Source organism: Mobula birostris, chromosome 7 (assembly GCF_030028105.1).
Source record: "Mobula birostris isolate sMobBir1 chromosome 7, sMobBir1.hap1, whole genome shotgun sequence".
Classification (NCBI taxonomy): domain Eukaryota; kingdom Metazoa; phylum Chordata; class Chondrichthyes; order Myliobatiformes; family Myliobatidae; genus Mobula; species Mobula birostris.
Genome location: NC_092376.1, coordinates 128324847 through 128347881, shown reverse-complemented (window position 1 = coordinate 128347881; position 23035 = coordinate 128324847). Strand labels below are relative to the sequence as shown.

General features: G+C 42.2%; 1 protein-coding gene and 1 pseudogene across 6 annotated transcripts in view; both read right to left on the bottom strand.

Moving 5' to 3' along the window:
* The window catches only part of sh3pxd2b (SH3 and PX domains 2B), a 318737-nt gene that overhangs the window by 218961 nt on the left and 76741 nt on the right, over window positions 1–23035 (bottom strand). For all 6 annotated transcript variants that reach the window (XM_072263727.1, XM_072263730.1, XM_072263725.1 and 3 more), the window contains exon 3: window positions 10052–10127. In XM_072263727.1, the coding sequence (XP_072119828.1) occupies window positions 10052–10127 (76 nt within the window). The remainder of the gene's footprint in view (window positions 1–10051; window positions 10128–23035) is intronic.
* On the bottom strand, window positions 19918–21916 carry LOC140200813 (Y-box-binding protein 1-like; annotated as a pseudogene).

Genomic DNA, 23035 nt, shown 5'->3' with positions numbered 1-23035 from the left:
ACTACGAAGGTTTCAACAATCATCTGGAATGTTACAATGAAAATGAAGATTTGGAGATGCAATCATCAAAAGATTGTATGAAGATAGTTCATTACCTACACTAAATGTCTGTGCTAAGCATAAGACCGAAAGAAGCTGCAGAGGGTTGTAAATTTAGTCATAGTCATAGTCATTATAGTCATAGTCCGCTCCATCTTGGGTACTAGCCTACAAAATACACAGACATCTTCAACGAGCGGTGTCTCAGAAAGGCAGCATCCATTATTAAGGGCCTCCAGCACCCAGGGCATGCCTCTTTCTCACTGTTACCACCAGGTAGGAGGTACAGAAGCCTGAAGCCACACACTCAGCGATTCAGGAACAGCTTCTTCCCCTCTGCCATCCGATTCCTAAATGGACATTGAACTCAAGAACACTACCTCACTTTTTTAATATACAGTATATTATTTCTGTTTTTTTTTCCACAATTTTTAATCTATTCAATATATGTATGCTGTAATTGATTTACTTAATTATTTATCATTACTATTTTATTTTTTCTTCTATATTATGTATTGCATTGAACTGCTGCTGTTAAGTTAACAAATTTCCTGACACATGCCTGATTCTGATTTTGTTCATTTATAGTCAATTAAAAGAATATAATAGCATTTGCTGGAAGCTCCTCTGTTGATAAATATTTGGAACTAATACACAGTTTTATAGTACTGTAGTAGTATTGATACTGTTCTAATTTGATATGTATTTCATTTAAATATATAATTTGTCACTCTGCTAAATGGTAGTTTGTCCTTTTTATACCTTTTTAACTACTCGATAAAACCGTCTAATGGACAGCCACTTAAATGAACAAAATGTGCCGGTCCTAATGTGTCTCAATTAACTGGAATCCATTGTCTTGCCAAAAGAAAGACATTACTTTGTTTTGTTTTCCAAGATCTAATGCTTCCAATCGAGACAGAAATTAAATCTTGTGGAACAGACAAAGGAAGGAACAATGTATAAAAATGTCACATGCAGAGTCAGCAGCACAGCCTCAGCACCAACAACCCAGATTCAATCCTGGCATTGACAATGTAGACTGGGCTGGATGTCTTGCTATTTCACCCTGACACCACACATTTCCTCCTAAAGATGTGAATATTGGTAGGTTAATGGGTCAATTTCAGACAGGTGGGACTCATCAGCCTTGGACGGCAGCCTGCCTAGGAGAAGGAAAACTTTGATTTTAAACCACCGTTGTCTTGCAGCCATAACCACCCATGGGAAAGACTTCAGAAGTAAACCCTGAGGAAGAAATCCGGAGACGGGGTCCCTAAAACAGTTTCATGTTGTTTACAACCTCACTCAGGCAACCTCTGCGACGACTTTGGTGCTAAGCTGTATTGACGTTTGCCCTTCTTTTGCCCTACATCGGTGACGTGGAGAGGGGGAACCCGCTGCATGAGCAACTGCTGGTCCTTCAAATTTTCCCGCCCAGGCTTGTGCCATGGAGAGGACACAGTCCACCAGAGGCACAAACCCATGATCCCCTGGGATCAACAGCTGCCTACTAATACTAATACTACTACTACTGCTAATGGGTCAATCTAAATTGCCCATACTGTGCAGTGAGTAACCTGTTTGTCCTCTGTTGGGCAACTGTTCATGGTGTTTGGCATGGATACAATTGTGGCATCATCCAGTACCTTCCAGTTGACCTTATTGTAGGGGATATGGCATGTAAATGGCAGATGGATCCCCCAATCAAGTTGTACTTATCTCAGCCAATCACACCTTCACAATGCTGGTCCTTCTGTTTTTACCACATACCAGCTCAATGTTGCTTGTTGGTTGTTGTATTTCATGGTTACGAATGTCACTTCCACAGGAGTTAGCATTTCTTCAATATCAGTTCTTAGTTGGATATCTACAGGCTTTTGTTAGGTATCTCTGAAAGGCTGTTCAACTCATTTTGTGGAATGACTGAAACAGATGAGCCAATGTCCAATTCCATTTTAATTAATTTGGTGTTCACTTCTGGTGCAAACCACACCACATGTCTTTTGTTAGTTTTCACATTGTAAATCTCAAGGCTATGCACTCCTGTATCACCCTCATCATTATCATATGTTTTCATCAACAACATGCAGATTAGTGCTTTTTAGCTTTCTCTCTTCCCTGTGCATGCCATTTATTTTTGTCAGCCTGATATACTCTTTGTATGTGTCCTACTTTGTTATATTTTCTGCAAGTTTCTCCTTTAAACCTGCATTTGCTTGGTGAATGTTTGCCCCCGCAACAACAGTACACAATTTGTTTGGCCAGACTGGTTCCTGTTTAGATGCTGCAATTTTGTTCATGCTCACTTTCATTCCTGACTGCAACTGTGTCTCTGTCTGCAGTTTCCATTGAAACAGTGATTTCAACTGCTCTTTTAAATGTGCATTGTGCTTCACTTAGGAGCTGTTTTTGAATGTTTTCTTGCAAGATTCCAGACACCAAAAAATATCTGAGGACATCTTTAAGCCTATTATTGAACTGACAATGCTCAGATAATCTCTTCAATTCAGCCACATAGGAAATGGACTCCCCCTTCACTTATGAAACCTAAAGTTTTCTGCAATCAACAATGGCTTTAGTTCTAAATGTTCCTGCATTACTTTGACAACATCAGCATAGCTCACTTCTGCTGGTTTGGTTGGAGCAATTGAACTTTGAAACAAATTGTATGCCTTTAAAGACAACACATTCAGAAAAATTGGTATTCATTTCTCATTGGCCATTTAATTTTCTTAGAAATACTGTTCAACTAGCTCAATATATAAAATCCAGTTATCTGTTGTGTCAACCCTTCCAATGTAGCCAGCCATTTCTGCCTTTTTTACTCACCGTTATTTGCTGTTTTTTTTAATTTGAACTTCCTGCTGTGTTTCAACAGGTCCATATCTGTCTTGCATTTTTTTTTAAAAATACCTCATCACTAATGTTATGTTTTGTAACTTCAAAACATTAAACTAATTCAAAGGAAGACACGGGAGTCTGAAATATGCGTCTAAATTCATGTGTACTTTAAGCAAGGCATGCACATGACATATGCAATTCACGTATTTATACATATAACCTGTAATAAATTACAAACATATTTAAATGACTAAGAATGCTTAATCAAACAACTGCATGCAAAGATTTTTCAAGTATTACTGAAATATTAAATACACAACAACATCCACATTTCCAGTGTCTCTCCCGTGACTTTGATCACAGTCGCAATAGTACAGTATGGAAATACCAGAAATCTGAATTAGCACAGCTGCCAAGACAGCATCATTCATATTGATATAAACCTTGTACCTGCCTCTCAAAATCTATACATTCTGAACAGGCATAGCACAAATTATGGATCCTTTGCTGTCACCAACATGCTTAGTAGAGTTGGAAGAACTAGTACCACACTTTCCTATTAAAGTTATGTATACTTGTACCTCCTTCTAAAATGGTGGATGGAGAGGCAACAAAACAAAACTTTTTTTCTATTTACTTCAAGCAGCATTAATTCAACGACTATTAAATGTTCCCTTTGATGCAGAACTACACATCTGTCAGTCTGGGTCTGCAAATTCAGATTTATTTTTTTTAGCTTTCCTGGCTTGAATTTCATGCTGCTTTAGCTAGAATTAAAACTGTGCTGAGAAATGGCTTTTTACAGAACTAGCAGCCTTTAGGAATTCAATCATTTAATTGCGACATTTCCTTTAATTTGTCCCTGTTCATTTAAATTTCATATTCGGCTGAATTTCCATTTTGGTTCTTTTGTCTCCTGACTTCATCTGCCACTGCTACACTAGGATCTGCGAACAAAATACAAAGCTGACCCATTAGCACCATGTAGATGTGATAAAATGCAGGAAGTAAATGCGGAAGCAGCAAGTCAGTAGCAAAGCCCCATTCCTGAAAGCAGATACAGTGAATTGTGTGTTATATAAACAAGGAGTATGTTGAACATTCTGCAGGTCACTGAAAGCAAGTGACCTGAACGTACTAGAGCAATATGTTACAGACCAGTGACCCAATGTACCAAGAATGCATTTACAGGACAATATTTTCAATCCACCTCAAAGCCATTATGCCATTTGGCATTCTAGAATTCGAAGGTGACAGCAGGACAACTTCATTTACCAATCAATCCAGTGATAGGTGTGGAATTCTGAAGCTTTCAACGGAGGCAGTTATATGTGAAATCAGTTCTGGGACTCTGGCTGTCACTTTCAAGGTTGGTTGATGATAGCTGGCTGTATAATTGACAGGGAAAGGTTTAAACATTAACTTATTTGCAAGTTTCAATATAAATATTGACTCCGAAGTTCAACCACACAGCCTTACAAGACTGCCTTAAAGCAAAATATCAGTTGCAAAATACAATAGGCACTTAATGTGCATAATAGGTGTCCAATGGTGTGCAATTAGTATTAGCTGTCGGTGCCTCAAGACTAGAATGTAGATGCATGTTGAAGAAACTGTCTGCACCATGACTGGAATGGCTGACTTTAATAAGCCATTCTTGTGTCCAAACTGAAGAACTAGTCATGGCCTGAGCCACAGTCAGAGCATCTGCTGCTGAAGCCATGAATGGAATCATCACTGTTGAGCCAAATAGTTCAATGGACAGAGTAAGTCCCCTTCATTGTTGGGAATAGGAGAACCCTGTTTGAACACTACCACTGACTACACATTACTTACTTACTTACTGCCTGTTACACCACCCCCAAACCCTAGAAGACCAGTGGACCACTCTTAGTCGGTCCTCTATTCTTTGATCTGTTTCATGTGTGTGACCCTACCAAGAGCCAAAGCAACATAGTTCTCCAGGTCACTGAGGCACCCAAGCCTCCAGTTCATGATGATGTTGTGGTCCTCTTGGAGGACGGACTCCACATTATGTGGTCATTATGCAGTGAGGCCTGGCTGGAACAAACAGCTGCAACCATTCATTCCAACTCTGGCCACAACCTAAGCTGCAGTTCTCAGAGGACGGGAGCTCTTCACAAGTTCCTGCTTCAGCAAAGGGTTGCATTGCATGTAGCTGTACTGAAGTTTCTGAAACCTGTCATGGCACACTTGTAAAGAATTAGCATAGGTCCAGTGCACAGCACCATTCACATATTATACAATTTCAAGCCTCTATTTAATAATGTAATGCTTAGTAAATATTAATAACATTGCTCAAACAGGATGAAAGTAGGTAAATGATGCAAAGAATCACCACCAAAGGAAACAATATTTAGCAAGTTTCAATGCTACTCTCATCTTTACTGCCCTTCAGTTGTAAAATGGGAAATGGTGGGAAAAGCTCTGCCACATATTCAGCTCAGATTCTGGCATAATCATTAGAGAATCAAATTGCAAACCCTACACAACCAGTGACCAAAGTATACCGTTCAACTGTACAGATTTGCAATTCTGCACATAACAATCAGACAACCAAAAGGGCTACAGAGACCTATCTTAAGCTTTACATTTGCAGATAGCATGTTATTCTTTACACAAAGCACTTATACTATAACTGGACTTTTTTTTCAATATTCAAGCACAAAGGGGGCAGCTCCAAGCAGCAGAATTATGTGACCCTGGTGCTTCTTTCAGCAAGGTGCCCTTTCCAGCTGAGGTCAGAACCAAACCTTAGGGTTAAGTATTTGGTTGGAACTGGAGGTCTAACAAAGCTTCCATTTTCAGTCTGCTAAGGAACTGTGCTATTGGAACTGCAAAATTTTCAACCACCCTTTTATTCTGCGGCCAAAGAAAATGACTCTTCCAGGCTGAGAAAACTGAAAATACAATTCTAAAATAATAAGTTGAGACAGCATTGAGCTGAAAGTGGAAGAGACTTCATTAAATTAAAAGAAATACAAGTTTGGAAGCTGAACTTTCAAACAAGGAACCAGAGGGAAAAAAAATGCTGTCTTCCTCCTGGTTCTAATCAGTTCCAGTCTTATCATATCACACATGCTCAGTTATCAATCTTTGTGCACAATTATAATACCAAATAGCTAGAATTCCTCTATGGCTATTTTGTTCAACAGCATGGTAGGCGCAGGGGCTCAGTACTCTTTACAATACAGACTGTTGAATTGGAGTCCATTTTCCAATTGTAATCATGTTTCGCAGAATCAGTGGGATACAGTAATTGCATATCAGGTGTTATGTACCCCGTAACTGGGTTGCCAAACCAGCAGAAATGGATCACTCAGTTGGAGTCTGGATTACTAGAACTAAGAAAGTTTTATTAAAGAAACAAGCAACACAGTAATCGAAAGGATAATAAATGCAACAGTTCAGCAATGATAAACACACATGTGCACAGAATTAAGATAACAGCATCAATCAAGCTCTATCGTTGTCTAGGGGTAAATGACCAATTTCAAAGTGACACAAAGCTCAGTCCAATTTAGTTCAGTTCGCAGTAATCGTTGCCATGGTGATGGACAACATGGGGGGAGGGAGAGAGAGAACGAGAACGACTGATCATTCAGAACGGCTTCCACTCACAGACCGGCGATATTACTCACAAGCAGCTTTCGGGCGGGTCCTTTGTGATGTCACCTGAGGTCACCGACTGTGACCCCTCCTCCAGATGCGGTCGATCCTCTGCAGTGAACCCGGCACCCAAGCGAGGGTGGACACACACCGGGTTCCCGCTGATCGTACCTTTCCACCCTGTGCGTTTAAGGCTGATCCCCCGATCAGCCGTCGAAGAGCTTCCCACCGACTCGTGAGAGGCGCACCGCTTCCAGGGTCTCGTTACCTCGAGTGTCGTGTGTGTCCTGCCTTAGCGAACCTGTCCCCTTTTATCCCCCTGCTGGGGTATCGCCTGTCCATCACTTCAAACAGTTCAGGGTTCAAAGGGGGAGCCGCTCCAGACAGCTCTCTCTCCCGTCCCTTCATTACACATCTTCAGATGCTGCTTCATTGTTCCTTATCTCTCCTTCCCCTGAGGACAGGTGGCAGACCAACTGCTGATGCCACTGATGCTAGCCCAGGCCAGCAAACATCTTAATTTATGTGTATTCTCATCACACTTCCCCCCTTTAAGGATTTTTACCGAGGTAAAAATTACAAACATGAGTACATTATTTGATACACACAAATATACATCTTTATCAGTTATTTGGCTAATACAGAGAATTTGAAGTTGTCAGCACCTTGACAGACGGTCAGCGATCACATTCTCCATGCCTTTTATATGTCTAATTTTTATATCAAATTCCTGTAGCACCAGACTCCAACTTAGCAATCTTTTGTTTTTATCTTTCATAGTGGCCAAAAACACTAATGGGTTGTGGTCAGTGTAAATTACCAGTGGTTTCCGTGCCGGGCAAATATAAACTTCAAAATGTTGTAATGCTAGTATGATGGTCAGTAGCTCCTTTTCCACAGTGGAATAGTTCCTCTGATGGGTATTAAATTTCTTAGAAAACTAAGCGACTGGGTGCTCAAACCCCTCTTTGTCTGTCCGCAACAGCACCGCCCCGGCAGCTTCGTCGCTAGCATCTGTTGCTAGGGAGAAGGGTTTTGAAAAATCAGGCGCATTTAGCACAGGATGGTGACACAGAATCGCCTTCAGACTCTCAAAGGCTTGTTGACAAAGGTCGTCCCACACAAACTTCGCATTCTTTGGCAAAAGCTTAGTGAGAGGGAGAGTAGTATCCGCAAAGTTTTTGCAAAACTTCCTGTAGTACCCCACCATCCCCAAGAACCTTCTCAGGGCTCTCTTGTCTGTCGGGGTGGGGACCTCCGAGATAGCCCGCACCTTAGTCTGCATCGGAGCCAGCTGCCCCTGTCCTACCATAGATCCCAGATAAGTGACCTTCGCGTGGCCGAACTCACTTTTCGCGAGGTTCACTGTCAGGCTGGCTTCAGACAGCCGTTTAAATAGCTCCCCCACCGCCACAATGTGCTCCTCCCACGTGTCACTCCAGACCACTAAATCATCAATATATGCTTCTGTGTTCCTGACTCCCTTTATTACTGAATTAATCATTCTCTGGAAGGTTCCTGGGGCGTTTTTCATGCCAAAAGGTAGAACATTATACTCGTATAAACCGGAGGGGGTGACAAATGCCGAGATTTCTCTAGCCTCGTCGGTTAAAGGGACACACCAGTATCCTTTCAGCAAATCGACCTTGGTGATGTACGTAGCTCTCCCCACTTTATCGATGCAATCGTCTACCCTTGGGATGGGGTAAGCATCAGTTTTTGTGATGGCGTTCACCTTTCTGTAATCTATACAGAATCGGATGCCCCCATCGGCTTTCAGGACAACCACGCAGGGGGACGCCCATTCCGACTTGGATGGCCTAATAATATCTGTGGCTAGCATGTACTCAATCTCTTTCTCCACTAGTTTGCCCTTCTCCAAGTTCACCCTATAGGGGTGCTGTTTAATAGGCTGGTCTGAGATGACCACAACATCATGCACCGTCCCTTTGCATCGCCTCGGGGCATCGGGACGTACATCTGTGTGCCGTTTAATTAACTTTATCAATGGCCTGCTTTGTTCGGGGGTTAGGTGAGAGACCTTGTCAGCAAGATTAGCCAGAACAATAGAGTTCTCCAATCGGGTCGGCACCATATTCATCTTTTCAAGATGGGTTTTTCCCGTCTCATTCGACACCCCAGTCTCAGTAATTTCCGTGATAACACCAACCGGGTTTTCTTTCTGATCGTGGTAGGCTTTTAACATGTTAATGTGTACCAACTGTGTGGGTTTACGCCTGTCCGGCGTTTCGATAACATAGTTCAAAGGGTCTATCTTTTTAGTTACCTTGTACGGACCGTGGAATCTCGCCTGAAGGGGGTTGGCTACCACTGGGAACAGAACTAAGACCCGATCGCCCACTTGGAACTCTTTTTCGCGGGCACGCCTATCATACCATTTTTTCATTTTAGTCTGGGAGTGTTGCAGATTTTCTTTGGCAAGGTCACAGATCCTTTCCAGCCTCTCACGAAATTTTAAAACATAATCAATCACATTAACTTGAACTGCCGGGCTGGACCATTGCTCTTTTAGTAAGGTCAAGGGTCCTCTGGGCCGATGACCAAAGACGAGCTTGAATGGGCTGAACCCCAATGACTCTTGAACCGTGTCCCTCACGGCAAATAGCAGGAGGGGCAAAGCATCATCCCAGCTCCTAGCGTTTTCTTGACAGTAAATTTTAATCATTGTCTTTAAGGTGGCGTGGAATCGTTCCAACGCCCCTTGTGACTCAGGGTGGTACGCGGAGGCCAAAATCTGCTGTGCTCCCATCTCATCCAACATCCGTCGGAAGGTGTGAGATGTGAAGACACTCCCCTGATCTGACTGGATTTCCCTGGGCAGCCCCACTGTAGTGAAAAATTTCACACACGCCTTTACCACGGCGGGCGCCTTCATGCTTGCCAGGGGCACATCCTCCGGAAACCTGGTGGCGGCGCACATCATAGTCATCACATACTCTCATCCACTCGCAGTTCTGGGCAGGGGACCGACAAAATCCACAATGACTCGGGAAAAAGGTTCCCTGAAAGCGGATATCAGTCGAAGGGGCGCTTTTGGCAGGACCCGATTTGGCTTCCCTACTACCTGACATAAATGACATCGCTGAGGAATACAGCCATTTCTGGGCACACGGATACAAACACACACTCAGCAGGCATTGTTTTTCTTCCCTTTCAAAGTCCAGTAATTGAAAAACCATTGTTAATTCTCTTCCACTACAACTCATCAAGAATAGCTAGATGAATGTCTTTCAAACATGCCATATCTTTGTTTGTGGATCACGTCAACAGCACATTTAACCTCAGATGCGCTTTGCAAAGGGAAATTAGGAGCGACTCTTTTCCAGACACATAATCATTGCACTGATGCCATAAAGATAATTTTAACATCTTACAACCAAAATCCACTGTGCTCCAGTGGGTTACATTCCGAGTTTCACACATAAACATCTTCCAATTCCACCATTAGGGTCTGAAGTATGGAAATTACAGGAGCAGGACGACGGGAGGAAAGGAATGGACAACTATGTCATTTTACCTGGCAGGAAAGGAATATAACGCTGCTTGGGATCCTTCTGGCCTCCTTCCACTGGGAACGTATCCAGCAGCTGCATCTGGAATACACAACAGGGAGTACAAGATCAAGCACTTGCAAAAAGAATTGGTAAATCTATTTACTTAAAAACATATTGAACGGGAAGCTTTCTGTGGATAAAGCACCAATTAGCTTAAAACTCAGTATGACCAGACATGTTGTTTAACTCATCTGTATTGCTCAAACTAAATCTTTCACTGGATCGCATTATCAATATAATTCCTCTTACTTCCAGTGCGGGAATATTTTCCACATTACTACATGTCAATTCACCACTTAACCATGACCAGTTTCAATATACACAGATATTTTATTTATTTCCATTTACAACCATTAAGACATTAAATATTTGTCAACACAGATATACTGGAGAACTTTCTTCCCTTTAGTTAAGAGTTTGTTTGCTAGGCTGATCAAAGAAATATTACTGTAGTCATATTTCACTTAGAACAGGAGACAGGAAAGACACAAAGAAATTGAGTTTTTAAACAAAGGATTATAGCAGATAGAATTTTAAATCCAATTCTAGTGGAAAATTATCAAAAGAAGGTGTTCAAATCAAGCAAGTAATTGCCTCTCAAAATCTTCCATTTTGGTGATTAAAAGTATAAACATAAAATGCTGGAAATACTCAACAAGTTAGTCAACATCAATGGAGGAAGAAACAATCTTAACATTTTGAAATGTTAACCTTTCCTCAGAATATAACATGTATTATTATGTAGAAATGGGGAAAGGTGTTGGGCACAAAAGAGATCGAGAGATGAGACGGATGTAAATGGCAGAGGTTGTGGTTACAGTGATAAATGTTTGTTGATCCATTTGACCCTCATGTAGATGTGATTTGGAGAAGTGTGCAAACAAGGAACAGAATCAAAGAGAAGCAAAATCTGAAACCAGTATTGTACTAACCACACTGATGTCACGGGCAAGAAAGCAACACCAAAGCCTCTATTTCCTCATGAGACTAAAGAAATTCGGAATGCCCCTGAAACTCTTACCAACTTTTATTGATGCACTATATAAAGCATTCTGTCTGAATGCATAATGGCTTGTCAAGTCAGCTGCACTTGGAAATGGTAGAGTTGTGGACACAGCTCAGTACATCACAAGAACCAGCCTCCCCTCTATGGATTCTGTCTACAGCTCTCACTCTCTCAGAAAAGAAGCTAGCAAAATCAAAGATCCCACACACCCCAGACATTCTCTCTTCTCCCCACACAAAAGTCTGAAAGCGCATACCACCAGGCTCAAGGATAGCTTCTAAACCACTGTTATTTGACTCTTGTATTTAAAATGGACTCTTGGCCTTGCAATCTACATTGTTTTGATCTTGCACTTAACTGTTTACTTGCACTGCACTTTTATGGGAGTTTTAACACTCTATTCTGCATTGTTGTTGTTTTACCTTATTCTAGTTTGACACACTAAGTAATGGTTTGATCTATATTAACATTCTGCAAGAGAAGCTTTTCACTCTATCTTGGTACATGTAATAATAATAAACCAATACCAATACCAGTACCAAAACTTGAATGCTGAAAAATCTAAAATAAGAATTGCTGCCAATACTCAGCAAGTCAGCCTGTGTGTGTAAATGGAGAAACAATTACTTCAGGTCAATGACTTCACTCAGAATCAGAAAGCTCAGAAAACAAATAGGTCTTAAATTCCAGAGAAGGAAGAGAGATGGAAAGAACAAAAGGAATGTGTGGCCAAGGGAGACCAAATGAAGAGTGGTGATGGAGCCAGCTGAGCGCATCATAAAGGTTTATGAATTGCAGCTTCTTTGTCTGATGGAAATATAAAAAGAAGACGAGAAAAAGCAAAAAGCAGAAAGAACAAAAGAACAAAATAAAGCAGAGGCAGATTTATGGAGAGCAAAAAAGAAGTGAATTAACATTACAGACTTTTCATCAGAAATGTCCAATTCTAATATAAACTGGAAAGGCTGATTTTCTGCAATTGTTGAAATCAATCTCCAGTTACAGTGCGCCTTGAAATAGGATGAAGGCCTGTTCTCTATGTTTACATAGAGCCTGGCTGAACCAACTGTCAAAGGGTTATAATCACTATTTTCCTGTTCAGAGGTTGTCTTGTCACCTCTGGCCATCATCCATATTATGGCCTCACCATTTGAAATTCAGCCAATACTCTCCCACAAGTTCTCTAAAGACGAGTTTATTCAAAAATCAGCATTAAAGTGTACATTCTGTCCAATATATTCTAAAGCAGGGGAGCTGTGACATTCACTTCTATTTAAATGGCTTCTTCATATATTGAGAATGGGTACAATTTTAACAATGGAACCATTGATAAACCGTCCACCACTACAGACATGATCTCCCGGTTGCCACCCACTTCAACTCTGCTTCCCATTCCCATTCGGATATGTCCGTACATGGCCTCCTCTACTGCCATGATGAGGTTAAACTCAGGTTGGAGCAGCAACACCTCATATACCGTCTAGGTAGTCTCGAGCCCCTTGGTATGAACATAGAGTTCGCCAACTTCCGGCAATTCCCTCCCCCTCCCTTCCCCTATCCCTATGTCACTCTGCCCCCTCCCCCAGCTGCCTATCACCTCCCTCACGGTTCCGCCTCCTTCTTCTACCCATTGTGTTTTCCCCCTATTCCTTCTTCACCTTTCCTGCCTATCACCTCCCTGCTTCCCCTCCCCCACCCCTTTATCTTTCCCCTTACTGGTTTTTCACCTGGCACCTACCAGCCTTCTCCTTCCCACCCTCCCCCCACCATCTTTATAGGGCCTCTGCCCCTTCCCTGTACAGCAGCGGTCCCCAACCACCGGGCCATGGACCGGTACCGGGCCGCAAAGCATGCACTACCAGGCCACGAGGAAGCCATATGATTTGGCGATAGGAGTCAGCTGCACCTTCCCCCATTCCCTGTCACAGCCACTGTTGAGCCATTACGCATGCGAGGTCATTACCCGCGCGTCATCCATTTCAGTGCGGGAAGGAGATCAACTCCTCGAGCTTGGAAATGACGGCGAGCTGGAAAGTATGTTTTACATAACATCTCTGCCGGCATTCTGGATCAAAGTGAAGGCTAAAAATCCTGAGATAGCCACGAAAGCACCGAAAACATTGCTTCCATTTCCAACATATCTCTGCAATGAACGCAACAAAAACTAAACTGCGGAACAGACTGGACATAAGGAACCTCGTTCGACTATCGCTGTCTCCCATCACCCTTCGATAGGACCGTGTTGTTGCAGGGAAACAAGCCCAGGGCTCCCACTGATTCAGCGATATTGGTGTTGCAATGATTTTATATGTTCATACAGGAAAAATATGTGCTGCGTGTTTAATATCCAAACGTTACTTAAAATGTTATGATGCTATTGACTTATATAACCATATAACAATTACAGCACGGAAACAGGCCATCTCTCCCCTTCTAGTCCGTGCTGAACGCTACTCTCACCTAGTCCCACCGACCTGCACTCAGCCCACAACCCTCCATTTCTTTCCTGTCCATATACCTATCCAATTTTTCTTTGAATGATAATATCGAACCTGCCTCTACCACTTCTACTGGAAGTTCGTTCAACACTTACTTCAAGCTCCCCTGTCCACCGCTGATAATTGACTTATCACTATATTCATGCAAGGAAAATAAGCGCTGTGTGTTTAATATTAAATTCGTTAGATAAACCCTTTTAGAAAGGAAATTGAGTGTATTAGCCACTTATCACCAATATTCCGGTTGTGATTAACACCCCCCTCCCCCCCCAAACAGAATCGCCAAAAATGATTTGTAGAAAAAAATCATACACGCATGCCAAATCACACATGCGCACTGGTGCCCGCGCAAGGCTTCATGGTCATTGTAGTCTTTCTCGGGGTAAACCCAGCGTATTTGACTGCTACTCTTGTTCATTGGCAACCCTACCTCCCCCCCACCCCGTCGGCTGGTCCGCAAGAATATTGTCAATATGAAACCGGTCCGCAGTGCGATAAAGGTTGGGGACCCCTGCTCTACAGTCCAGATGAAGGATTCCAGCCTGAAACGTCGACTCATCGTTTCCACGGATGCTGCCCGACCTGCGTGTTGTGAGTGTTGCTTTGACCCCAGCATCTGCAGAGTATTTTGTGTATCTGGGAATTTAGCCTTTTTCATCCTCACATTGTAACTTACCCAAGTTCCAAAGGCATCCTCAGAGCATGTGGCCTGCTGCCCACCCAGATGCCCAGATATAATACCAACCAGACTGCCCAAAAAACCTGAGGGCAGGTGACTCCTATAAATCTGGCTTTCTGGCCAGCAGTTAAAAATCTCACTTCAAGTGTTAAAGAAGGAAACAAAGATCAGAAAAATAAACAGCCTGGGAGAAAATAGGAGAAGAAATAAAATAAAATGAAAGGAAGGAACAGTAGTTGAGCAGCAAAATCAATTTAAATTATGAAGAGCATTAGATTAGTATCAAATATAAACTATTGTTTTTGAAAAGGAGCCTTGACGAGCAGCCTAAAATCTGACAGAATCTATGTAAGAGGTCCACCCAGAGCATGGCACCAAATTTAACAGGGTGCTTTGGAGTCTATAAAGCTCGTCACTGAAATTTCAAGATTGGTTCCAGATGCCAGGATTGTTCAACTATCCTGAATTCTACAACTTGACGCACAGGAGTTGTCATCATCTGGGAAGAAAACAATCTCACAACTACCCACAAAAAGAGTAATAAAAGTTGTCTTCATTTGGGAAAGGAACAATCTCATCATTGTCCATGATAGCTCCAAAATATGCCACTGTATCCTTCCGAGGTTAAATGAATCATCAGAACTGAATGCTTCTTCTAACATTACAACTTAAAGTCTTCACTGAGACAAGAGGATATTTGTATGGGTCCAGTATTCTGTTGCAAGGGCGCACAGTAAATGTGTCCGCTTCCAAAAGGCCTGAAGCAACAATGAAAGAAGGGGCCAGCACTACAAAACCTGTTCCAAATAAAATAAGAAGATCTACTGAAAATACCGGTGGTGTTTCTAATTAGCAGATGCACAGACATATGCTTATTATCAACTGACAATTCAGTGCTTTACTCAACAGCTGAGTCTTGGCTCAAAGTGAAGACATTTATGAATTCATTCTCCAAGCACAGGTTTAAAATGCTTGTAAAAATTCAGAAGATGATATGAAGTCAGGGAGTTCTACAGTATGGCAAAAGGCCAACTTGTTCATGCATTTGACTTACAATCCTCTAACACTTCCTTACCACGTACCTGTCCACATGTCTTTTAATGGTACCCAGTTCGATGGCTCTATTCTGGCAGTCATCATCTATGTAAAATGTTTCCCTTTAAGTCCTCTTTCATTCGTTCTCCTTTCACCTTAAACCTACATCCTTTAGTTTTAGATTCCCAAAACCTGTGAAAAAGAAAATGACCTTATCTATGCCCTTACAATATCACCACTCAGGCTCTTACTTTTCAAGGAAAATGTTCCAGCTATCTAGATCCTTCTTATGACTCAAGCCCCCTAATCCTGGAACATCCTTGTGAATTCCTTCTGCACACTTTCCAGCTTAATGGGATCTTTCCTACTGATGGACAAACAGAACTGCACAGAATATTCTCAAGTGTAGTCTGACCAACAACATGTATCATTGCAGCATAAAGTCCCGACTCCTGCACTCAAAGCCCTGACAGAATGGCGAGCATCCAAATGCCTTCTTCACCACCCTCTACACTTTCAGGGACTATGTACCTGTATTCTTACCCTCTGTTCTACAACACTGTCCAGGCCCCTATCATTAACTGCACAAGTTAAACCCTCACTTGGTACCAATCTATAACACCTCACACTTGTCCATGTTAATTTCCATCTGCCAATCCTTGGTCACTTCCGCAGTTCATCAAAATCCAACTTTGATGTCAGTTACAAACTTACAAACCAGGTTAACAACATTGCCATCCAAACAGACAGAAGTAAGATAGATGACAACAGTGGTCCCAGAAACAATCCTTACAGCACAATACAAGTCACAGGACTCCAATCTGAATAACAACCCTCGTTACCACCTCCTATCTCCTTCCACCAAGCCAATTTTGTGGCCAATTGGCGAGCTCACCTTGGATCCCATTCAATCTAAACTTGCAGACCAGCCAACCATGTGGATTAATGTCAAAGGCTTTGTAAAAATTCACATATACAATATTAACAGCCCTCACCCACCCTCATGAATCTTCTTCATTACCTCCTCAAGGAATTCAATCAAACTTGTGAGGCATGACTCCCCATGCATAAACACTGTTCCAAAAATTACAAACATAAGCTTAAAAATGATAAGCAACACTATGTGCATTTGGGCTAGATGGTGACCTGCCAAGTTCTGAAGATCTGTGCTAATCATCTGGCTGGAGTGTTTATTGATATCCTTAAACCTCTCACTTTGGCAGTCTGAGATACCCATCTGCTTCAAGCAGGCTTCAATCACACCAGTGCCCAAGAGGATAATGGTAACCTGGCTCAATAACTATTGCCCAGTACCGCTTACATCCACTGTGATAAAGTGCTTTGAGAGGTTGGTGATGAAACATATGCTTGAGGAGTGACTTGGATCTGCACCAATTTGTCTCCTGTCTCAACAGGTCAACAGTAGATGTCATTTCATTGGCTCTTCGCTCAACCCTGGAACATCTTAACAGTTAAGGTGCATACATCAGGATGCTCTTCACTGACTACAGCTCCGCATTCAACACTATCATCCACTCAAAACTAATCAATAAGCTCCAAGGCCCAGGCATTAATACATCATTGTGCAAATGGATCCTCAATTCCCTTACTTGCAGACCACAGTCAGTTCAAATAGACAACAACATCTCCTCCCCAATCTCTATCAGCATACGTGCACCACAAGGGTGCGTGCTTAGCCCCCTGCTCTACTCTCTTTATACTTATGACTGTGAAGCTAAATACAGCTGCAGCGCTGGTTGAGTGGAGTCGCAGCAAAACCCTTGTACTCAACTTCAGGAAGACCAAGGATTCATTGTGAGCTTCAGGAAGGGGAAGTTCAGAGAATACAGCAGTCTTCACTGAGGGATCAGCGGTCTTCATTGAGCGGTTTCAAGCTCCGGAATGCCAACATCTCTAAAGTTCTATACTGAGTTCAACATATTGCTGCAATTACAAAGAAAGCACAACAGCAGCTATATTTCACTAGAAGTTTGAGGAGATTTGGAATGCCATTTGGAAAGACTCATGCAAATTTCTACAGATGTACCCTGGAGAGCATTCTAACTGGTTGCATCACCATCTGGTATGGAGGGGCCACTGCACAGGATTGAATAAAAGCTGCAGAAAGTAGCAAACTCACCCAGCTCCATCATGGGTGCTACCCTCCCCAGCATTGAGGACATCTTCAAAAGGGGATGCCTCAAAGAGCTAGCATCCATCATTAAGGACCCCCATCACCCAGGAAGGCCCTCTTCTCCTTGCCCCCCTCAAGGACATACAGGAGAGTGAAAAAAGACACTCAGGGTTTCAGGATCAGCTTCTTCATCTCTGCCATCAGATTACTGAATGGACAATGAACCTAATGTACACTACCTCACTTTACCCCCCGCCTCTCTTTTTGCACTGCTTATTTGATTTAATATATATTTGTTATTGTAATTTATAGTGTTTTTATTATGTATTGCACTGTACTGTTCGACATATGCCAGTCATATTAAAACTGATTCTGATTCCCATTTCTAAAACTTCCAACACATTGTGCGTTATCCAATATCAAAAACTCTCTCTGAAGCCTCCAGCAACACCAGTTCTGATTCTTTGCATGTTGTCACCAGAGAGCATGTTTTAAGCATTAAAGGATATCCTTGCCAAAATATTGAAGAGGACCATTCCCAAAGTTCAAACTCTAATCCCTCTTAATTTTTTGAGCTGGAACAAAATAGTTCCTATGTTTGCATCCCTACGTATTTTACCCTAGAAACGGGTTTAGAAATGTATGCAATATTTTTAAATTCCCTTTTAATCTTAGCCTAATTTTCTGCTACACTTTTCTTCCCAAATGTCATTCTTATGTCATTTCTAATGTAGGACCCAAATGTCATTCTTTCTAAGATGATTTCTTTGTGATGTGTAATAAGGAACTGTATGTCCGACTATTGCCAAAATTACAGTGGAGAACTTAAAATAAGTGAAACATAATATTATTCATCCTTTGCTTTAATAAATGTGACCCAAATGTGTTTTAAGAAATATCAGATTACTGAATCGAAACATAGCAGAAATTGCATTAGTATTTGTTAGGTAAACTAATGCTGATTAAGATCTTACTTATCAGACAAGAAACTGTAACAAAACTATATGAAATCAATGTAAGAGACAACAGAATTCATGGAGTTATATATATAATAAGGAAACATGCTCTTCAGCTCAACTCATCCATGCAACCAATGTGCCTATCTACTGTATCTATGATAAACCCATTTCCCAGCATTTGGCACATATCCCTCAAAACCATACCTGTACATGCCTCTACCACCTCCTCTGGCAGCTCATTCCTTGTACTCATTAACTTCTGTCAGTCATTCTTACATTATTTCTTATTTGGTAGGAATAAATCAGCAATGGAAGCAGGTTGAATTGCCCAGGCATATAAATCAGCGGACCCCAACCACCAGGCCGCTAAGCATGCGCTACTGGACCACAAGGAAACTATATGATTTGGCGATATGAGTCAGCTGCACCTTTCCTCATTCCGTCTCACCCACTGTTGAGCTTGAACGCACGTGCGGTCATTACTCGCATGTCATCCATGTCAGCACGGGAAGGAGATCAACTCCTCACGCTTGCAAATGACGGCAGGCTGAAAAGTATGTTTGACATAACATCTCTGTTGGCATTCTGGATCAAAGTCAAGGCTAAATATCCTGAGATAGCCACGAAAGCACTGAAAACATTGCTTCCATTTCCAACATACCTCTGCAATGAATGCAACAAAAACTAAATTGCGGAATAGACTGGACATAAGGAACCCCCTTCGAGTATCGCTGTCTCCCATCACACCTCGATGGGACTGTCTCATTGCAGGGAAACAAGCCCAGGGCTCCCACTGATTCAGCGATATTGCTGTGTTGCAATTATTTTATATATTCATACGGGGAAATATGTGCTGTGTGTTTAATATCCAAACGTTACTTAAAATGTTATGATGCTATTGATTTATACAACCATATAACAATTACAGCACGGAAACAGGCCACCTCTCCCCTTCTAGTCCATGCCGAACGCTCCTCTCACCTAGTCCCACCGACCTGCACTCAGCCCATAACCCTCCATTCCTTTCCTGTCTATATACCTATCCAATTTTTCTTTAAATAATAATATCGAACCTGCCTCTACCACTTCTACTGGAAGTTCATTCAACACTTACTTCAAGCTCCCCTGTCCACCCCTGATAATTGACTTATCACTATATTCATGCGAGGAAAATATGTGCTGTGTGTTTAATATTAAATTTGTTAGATAAGCCCTTTTAGAAACAAAATTGAGTTTATTAGCCACTTATCACCTATATTCCGGTCGTGATTAACACCTCCCCCCCCGAACAGAATTGCCAAAAACAATTTGCAGAAAAAAATCGGCAGGTACACGCATGCGCAGGTCACGCATGCTACTGGTGCCCGCGCAAGGCTTCATGGTCATTGACGTCTTTCTCTGGGTAAACACAACGTATTTGACTGCTACTCTTGTCCATTGGCAACCCTACCCCCGCACCCCGCCCCCCCCACCGGTCGGCCGGTCTGCAAGAATATTGTCAATAATAAACCGGTCCGCAGTGCAAAAACCGTGGGGGACCCCTGATATAAATAACATACTTGTTGTGTACGTGGCCGGTTTACACAACAATATCATTAATAAAAACGCTGGAGATGGGAGCTAAATCAACAGAGCTCTTTGCTGACTAAAACCGAACTGAACACACATATATACAGATCCATACGTGCCTAGCGCATGCTCAATAGGATGTATTAGTACAACATAAAGTAGTCCTATATTATACAGTAGGTTATATGGTACACTCCTCTCCTTTTATTTTAATAGTGTACCAACTGTTTTTTTACTCGGGGCACTACGTATGTATAACAATATGTGTACCCTTAACATACAGCCTGCGTCGGTTATTTTCATGCCTTACAAGGCGCAGATTGAAAGTCTGTGTGGGGCACCACTCCTCGCACAGACACTAGAGCAATGTGTGGTTAAGTGCCTTGCTGAAGGACACAAACACGCCGCCACAGCTGAGGCTCGAACTAGCGACCTTCAGATCACTAGACGAACACCTTAACCACTTGGCCACGTGCCTAACATCGTCTGAGTTGACATTCCCCTAACATACAAACGCTTACCAATTATTTACAGTAACTTAACAATATCAAATTATAATAAGGTAATGTAATAATAATAATTATCATAATTATAACTCAAGTCTCTGGAGGGGCTCTTCTCTGCCCCTCTGGGTAACGGCTGTCAATAAACTTGTTTGTTTTAATACAGATTTCCATATAAAGGGTCATGAAAGTTGACCTCTGAGCATAGGGAGTTTACATGGTCTGCTTCAAAGGTGACTTGCCACCAACAAAAGAAGTGGTTGGTGATCTGCTGTCTCTGCTAGTTATTCAAAAGTCAGGGCAATCGAATGACTCACAGAAAGATCAGTACTTTATCAGTAATCTATCACCATCTGATTTCACAGTTGATCGAAATCCTGTTGTTCGTTCCATCCTTCTTAAGCAGCTGTTAAAGTACAGTTTTGCTGATATTAAGGATGACCTGCAGGGTTATCTGTCTGGCTCAAGAGGGAGAATTCCTTCAGATGCACATTCAGCACAAGTGTGAAAATACAACAATAGAAACCTTACAGTTTGTTGCCAGAATTCGCTTCTGTTTTGATGCTGTTTCCCATCTTCTTTGTGCAAAACAAGACCATTGGCTGAGGATTCAAAATATGTACGTGCAAAAGGAACTTTCCTGCAAAGGATTAAGTGTATGATTCTCAATGGAGGAAATGATTGGTTCAAGATTTACCTTGTGCGAAAGCTGTTCTGTTTGAATGGAATTGATATTGTCCTCTGTGAGGTTTACCTTCTCCCCCAGCAACCTGCTTTTCATTTATTTCACCACCCTCAGCAATTTCTCCCTGAGGCTGGTCGCTATATTGTAGGGTGGTGACCATAGCGACGACAAACAAAGTAAAGTGGGTAAAGCTGTCTTCTGTAAGGAGGGCGATGTTGCTGATTTTGATAATCTTGGTTTTCTCCATCTGTTGCTTTCTTTGCTCCATCTCCTTTCTCTCCACCTCCAATGTTCTGTTGGTAATTAAGTGGTGGACCTCAGCGGCGAGGGTTGTAGTGACGATAACAATTTCTGTCCACGGCATATTGGCTTCCTTGGACTGGAACTCCTCCAGGACCAGTTACGTTTGCTGCTTCTGCACCCTTTTCGCGTCCCACTACGTCAAACTCCACAGTTTCACTGTCTCCAACATGCGGCGGTATTTCCGTGGGTTATTCTTTTTTATAGCAGTCTGATGTACAAACACATCTTCCTTTGTACCATTCTTGTTGATGAATCCATATCCATTTCGTACGTTGAACCACTTTACTGTTCCAAGAACTTTTGTTGCGATGACTTTCTTCTCCCTGGGGGATTTGGGTTTGTCTGGTGGCTGCTGCTGCTGCTGTTCGGGTTGCTGCTCTGTCTCGGCCTCACTCATGGAGTTGACAGGCTGCGTCAGGTGGTTGCAGCTCAGGCCGGTCTGATGTGGGGGCTCCTGCGCTCTCTCTGCTTCTTTCTTCTGTCTAATATAATTCCTTTTCACTTCCTTTCCTTGTATTGTTGATCTAGTTTCTTCATCCTTTTCTGATACTCCTGCAAAGTGCCTTCCTGTAACTGCTGTAGCTGTCTTTTGAGAGATGTCAATTTCTCCTGGTACATCTGCTCTTTTATTTCCAGGTGGTCTTCATCATCCTGCTTATTGGCAATATCTGTCTCCCTTGCATACTCTGTATCTTCACCCGAGTCGCGGCCACGGATACTGTGTTCGTCCTCATCATCGACGCTGTCTAGCTCCTCCTTGTCGTTGTAATAGTCGACAATGGGTGAGAGGAGAGCTGCGGACATCTTCCCGGCCAAGCTGCCCTCCTTTGTTGACACATCTAGTGCCTTGATGGTGTGCCAATCCAACTGGATTTTCCTGAGCCATTCACATCCCAACGACAGTGGTCCTCCATTTTTCAGTACATAGAGGTTCAGCTGCTGTGTTTTGTCTCCGTAAGTCACTGTCACTTTAATTTTACCTTTGGGACGCACTTTCTGTCCTGTGTAAGTCTTTAGCAGTAGTTTAGTTCGTTTCAGAGGTATGTGAGAAAACAGTCGATTGTAGTCGTGTACAGAGATTACTGTTAAAGCTGAGCCTGTGTCCAACTCTATTTTCAGTCTCACGCCTGCCACTTGTGGAGTGATCCATATTACTCTTCGGTCATCTGTGTCTTTCACGCTGTGAAGTTGCAGACAAGACAATTCACTTTTGACTGAGTAGTTTTCATCAGCATTGTTTTCTTTCATTTTGTGCACATTGTTGGGGTTTCTTGTTTCTCTGTATTTTGCCCTTTTTCTGCTTTTTACTAGCTTTGCATAGTCTGCCAATGTGGCCCTGTTTGCCACAGTTTTTGCATTCTTTATCTTTAAACCAACAATCATCAGTGTCATGTGACCTGTTCTCAACAACTGTAACATTTCCTTCCTTCATTTCTATTCAGTGACATTTTATTTGTAGCATATTCCATAGATTTTTGTTGTATCTCGGAAGCACCTCGTGCAGCTATTTCTGATGATCTTGAGATGTTTAGCACTTTCTCTAATGTAAGGTCTTTTTCACACAGGAGCTTCTTCT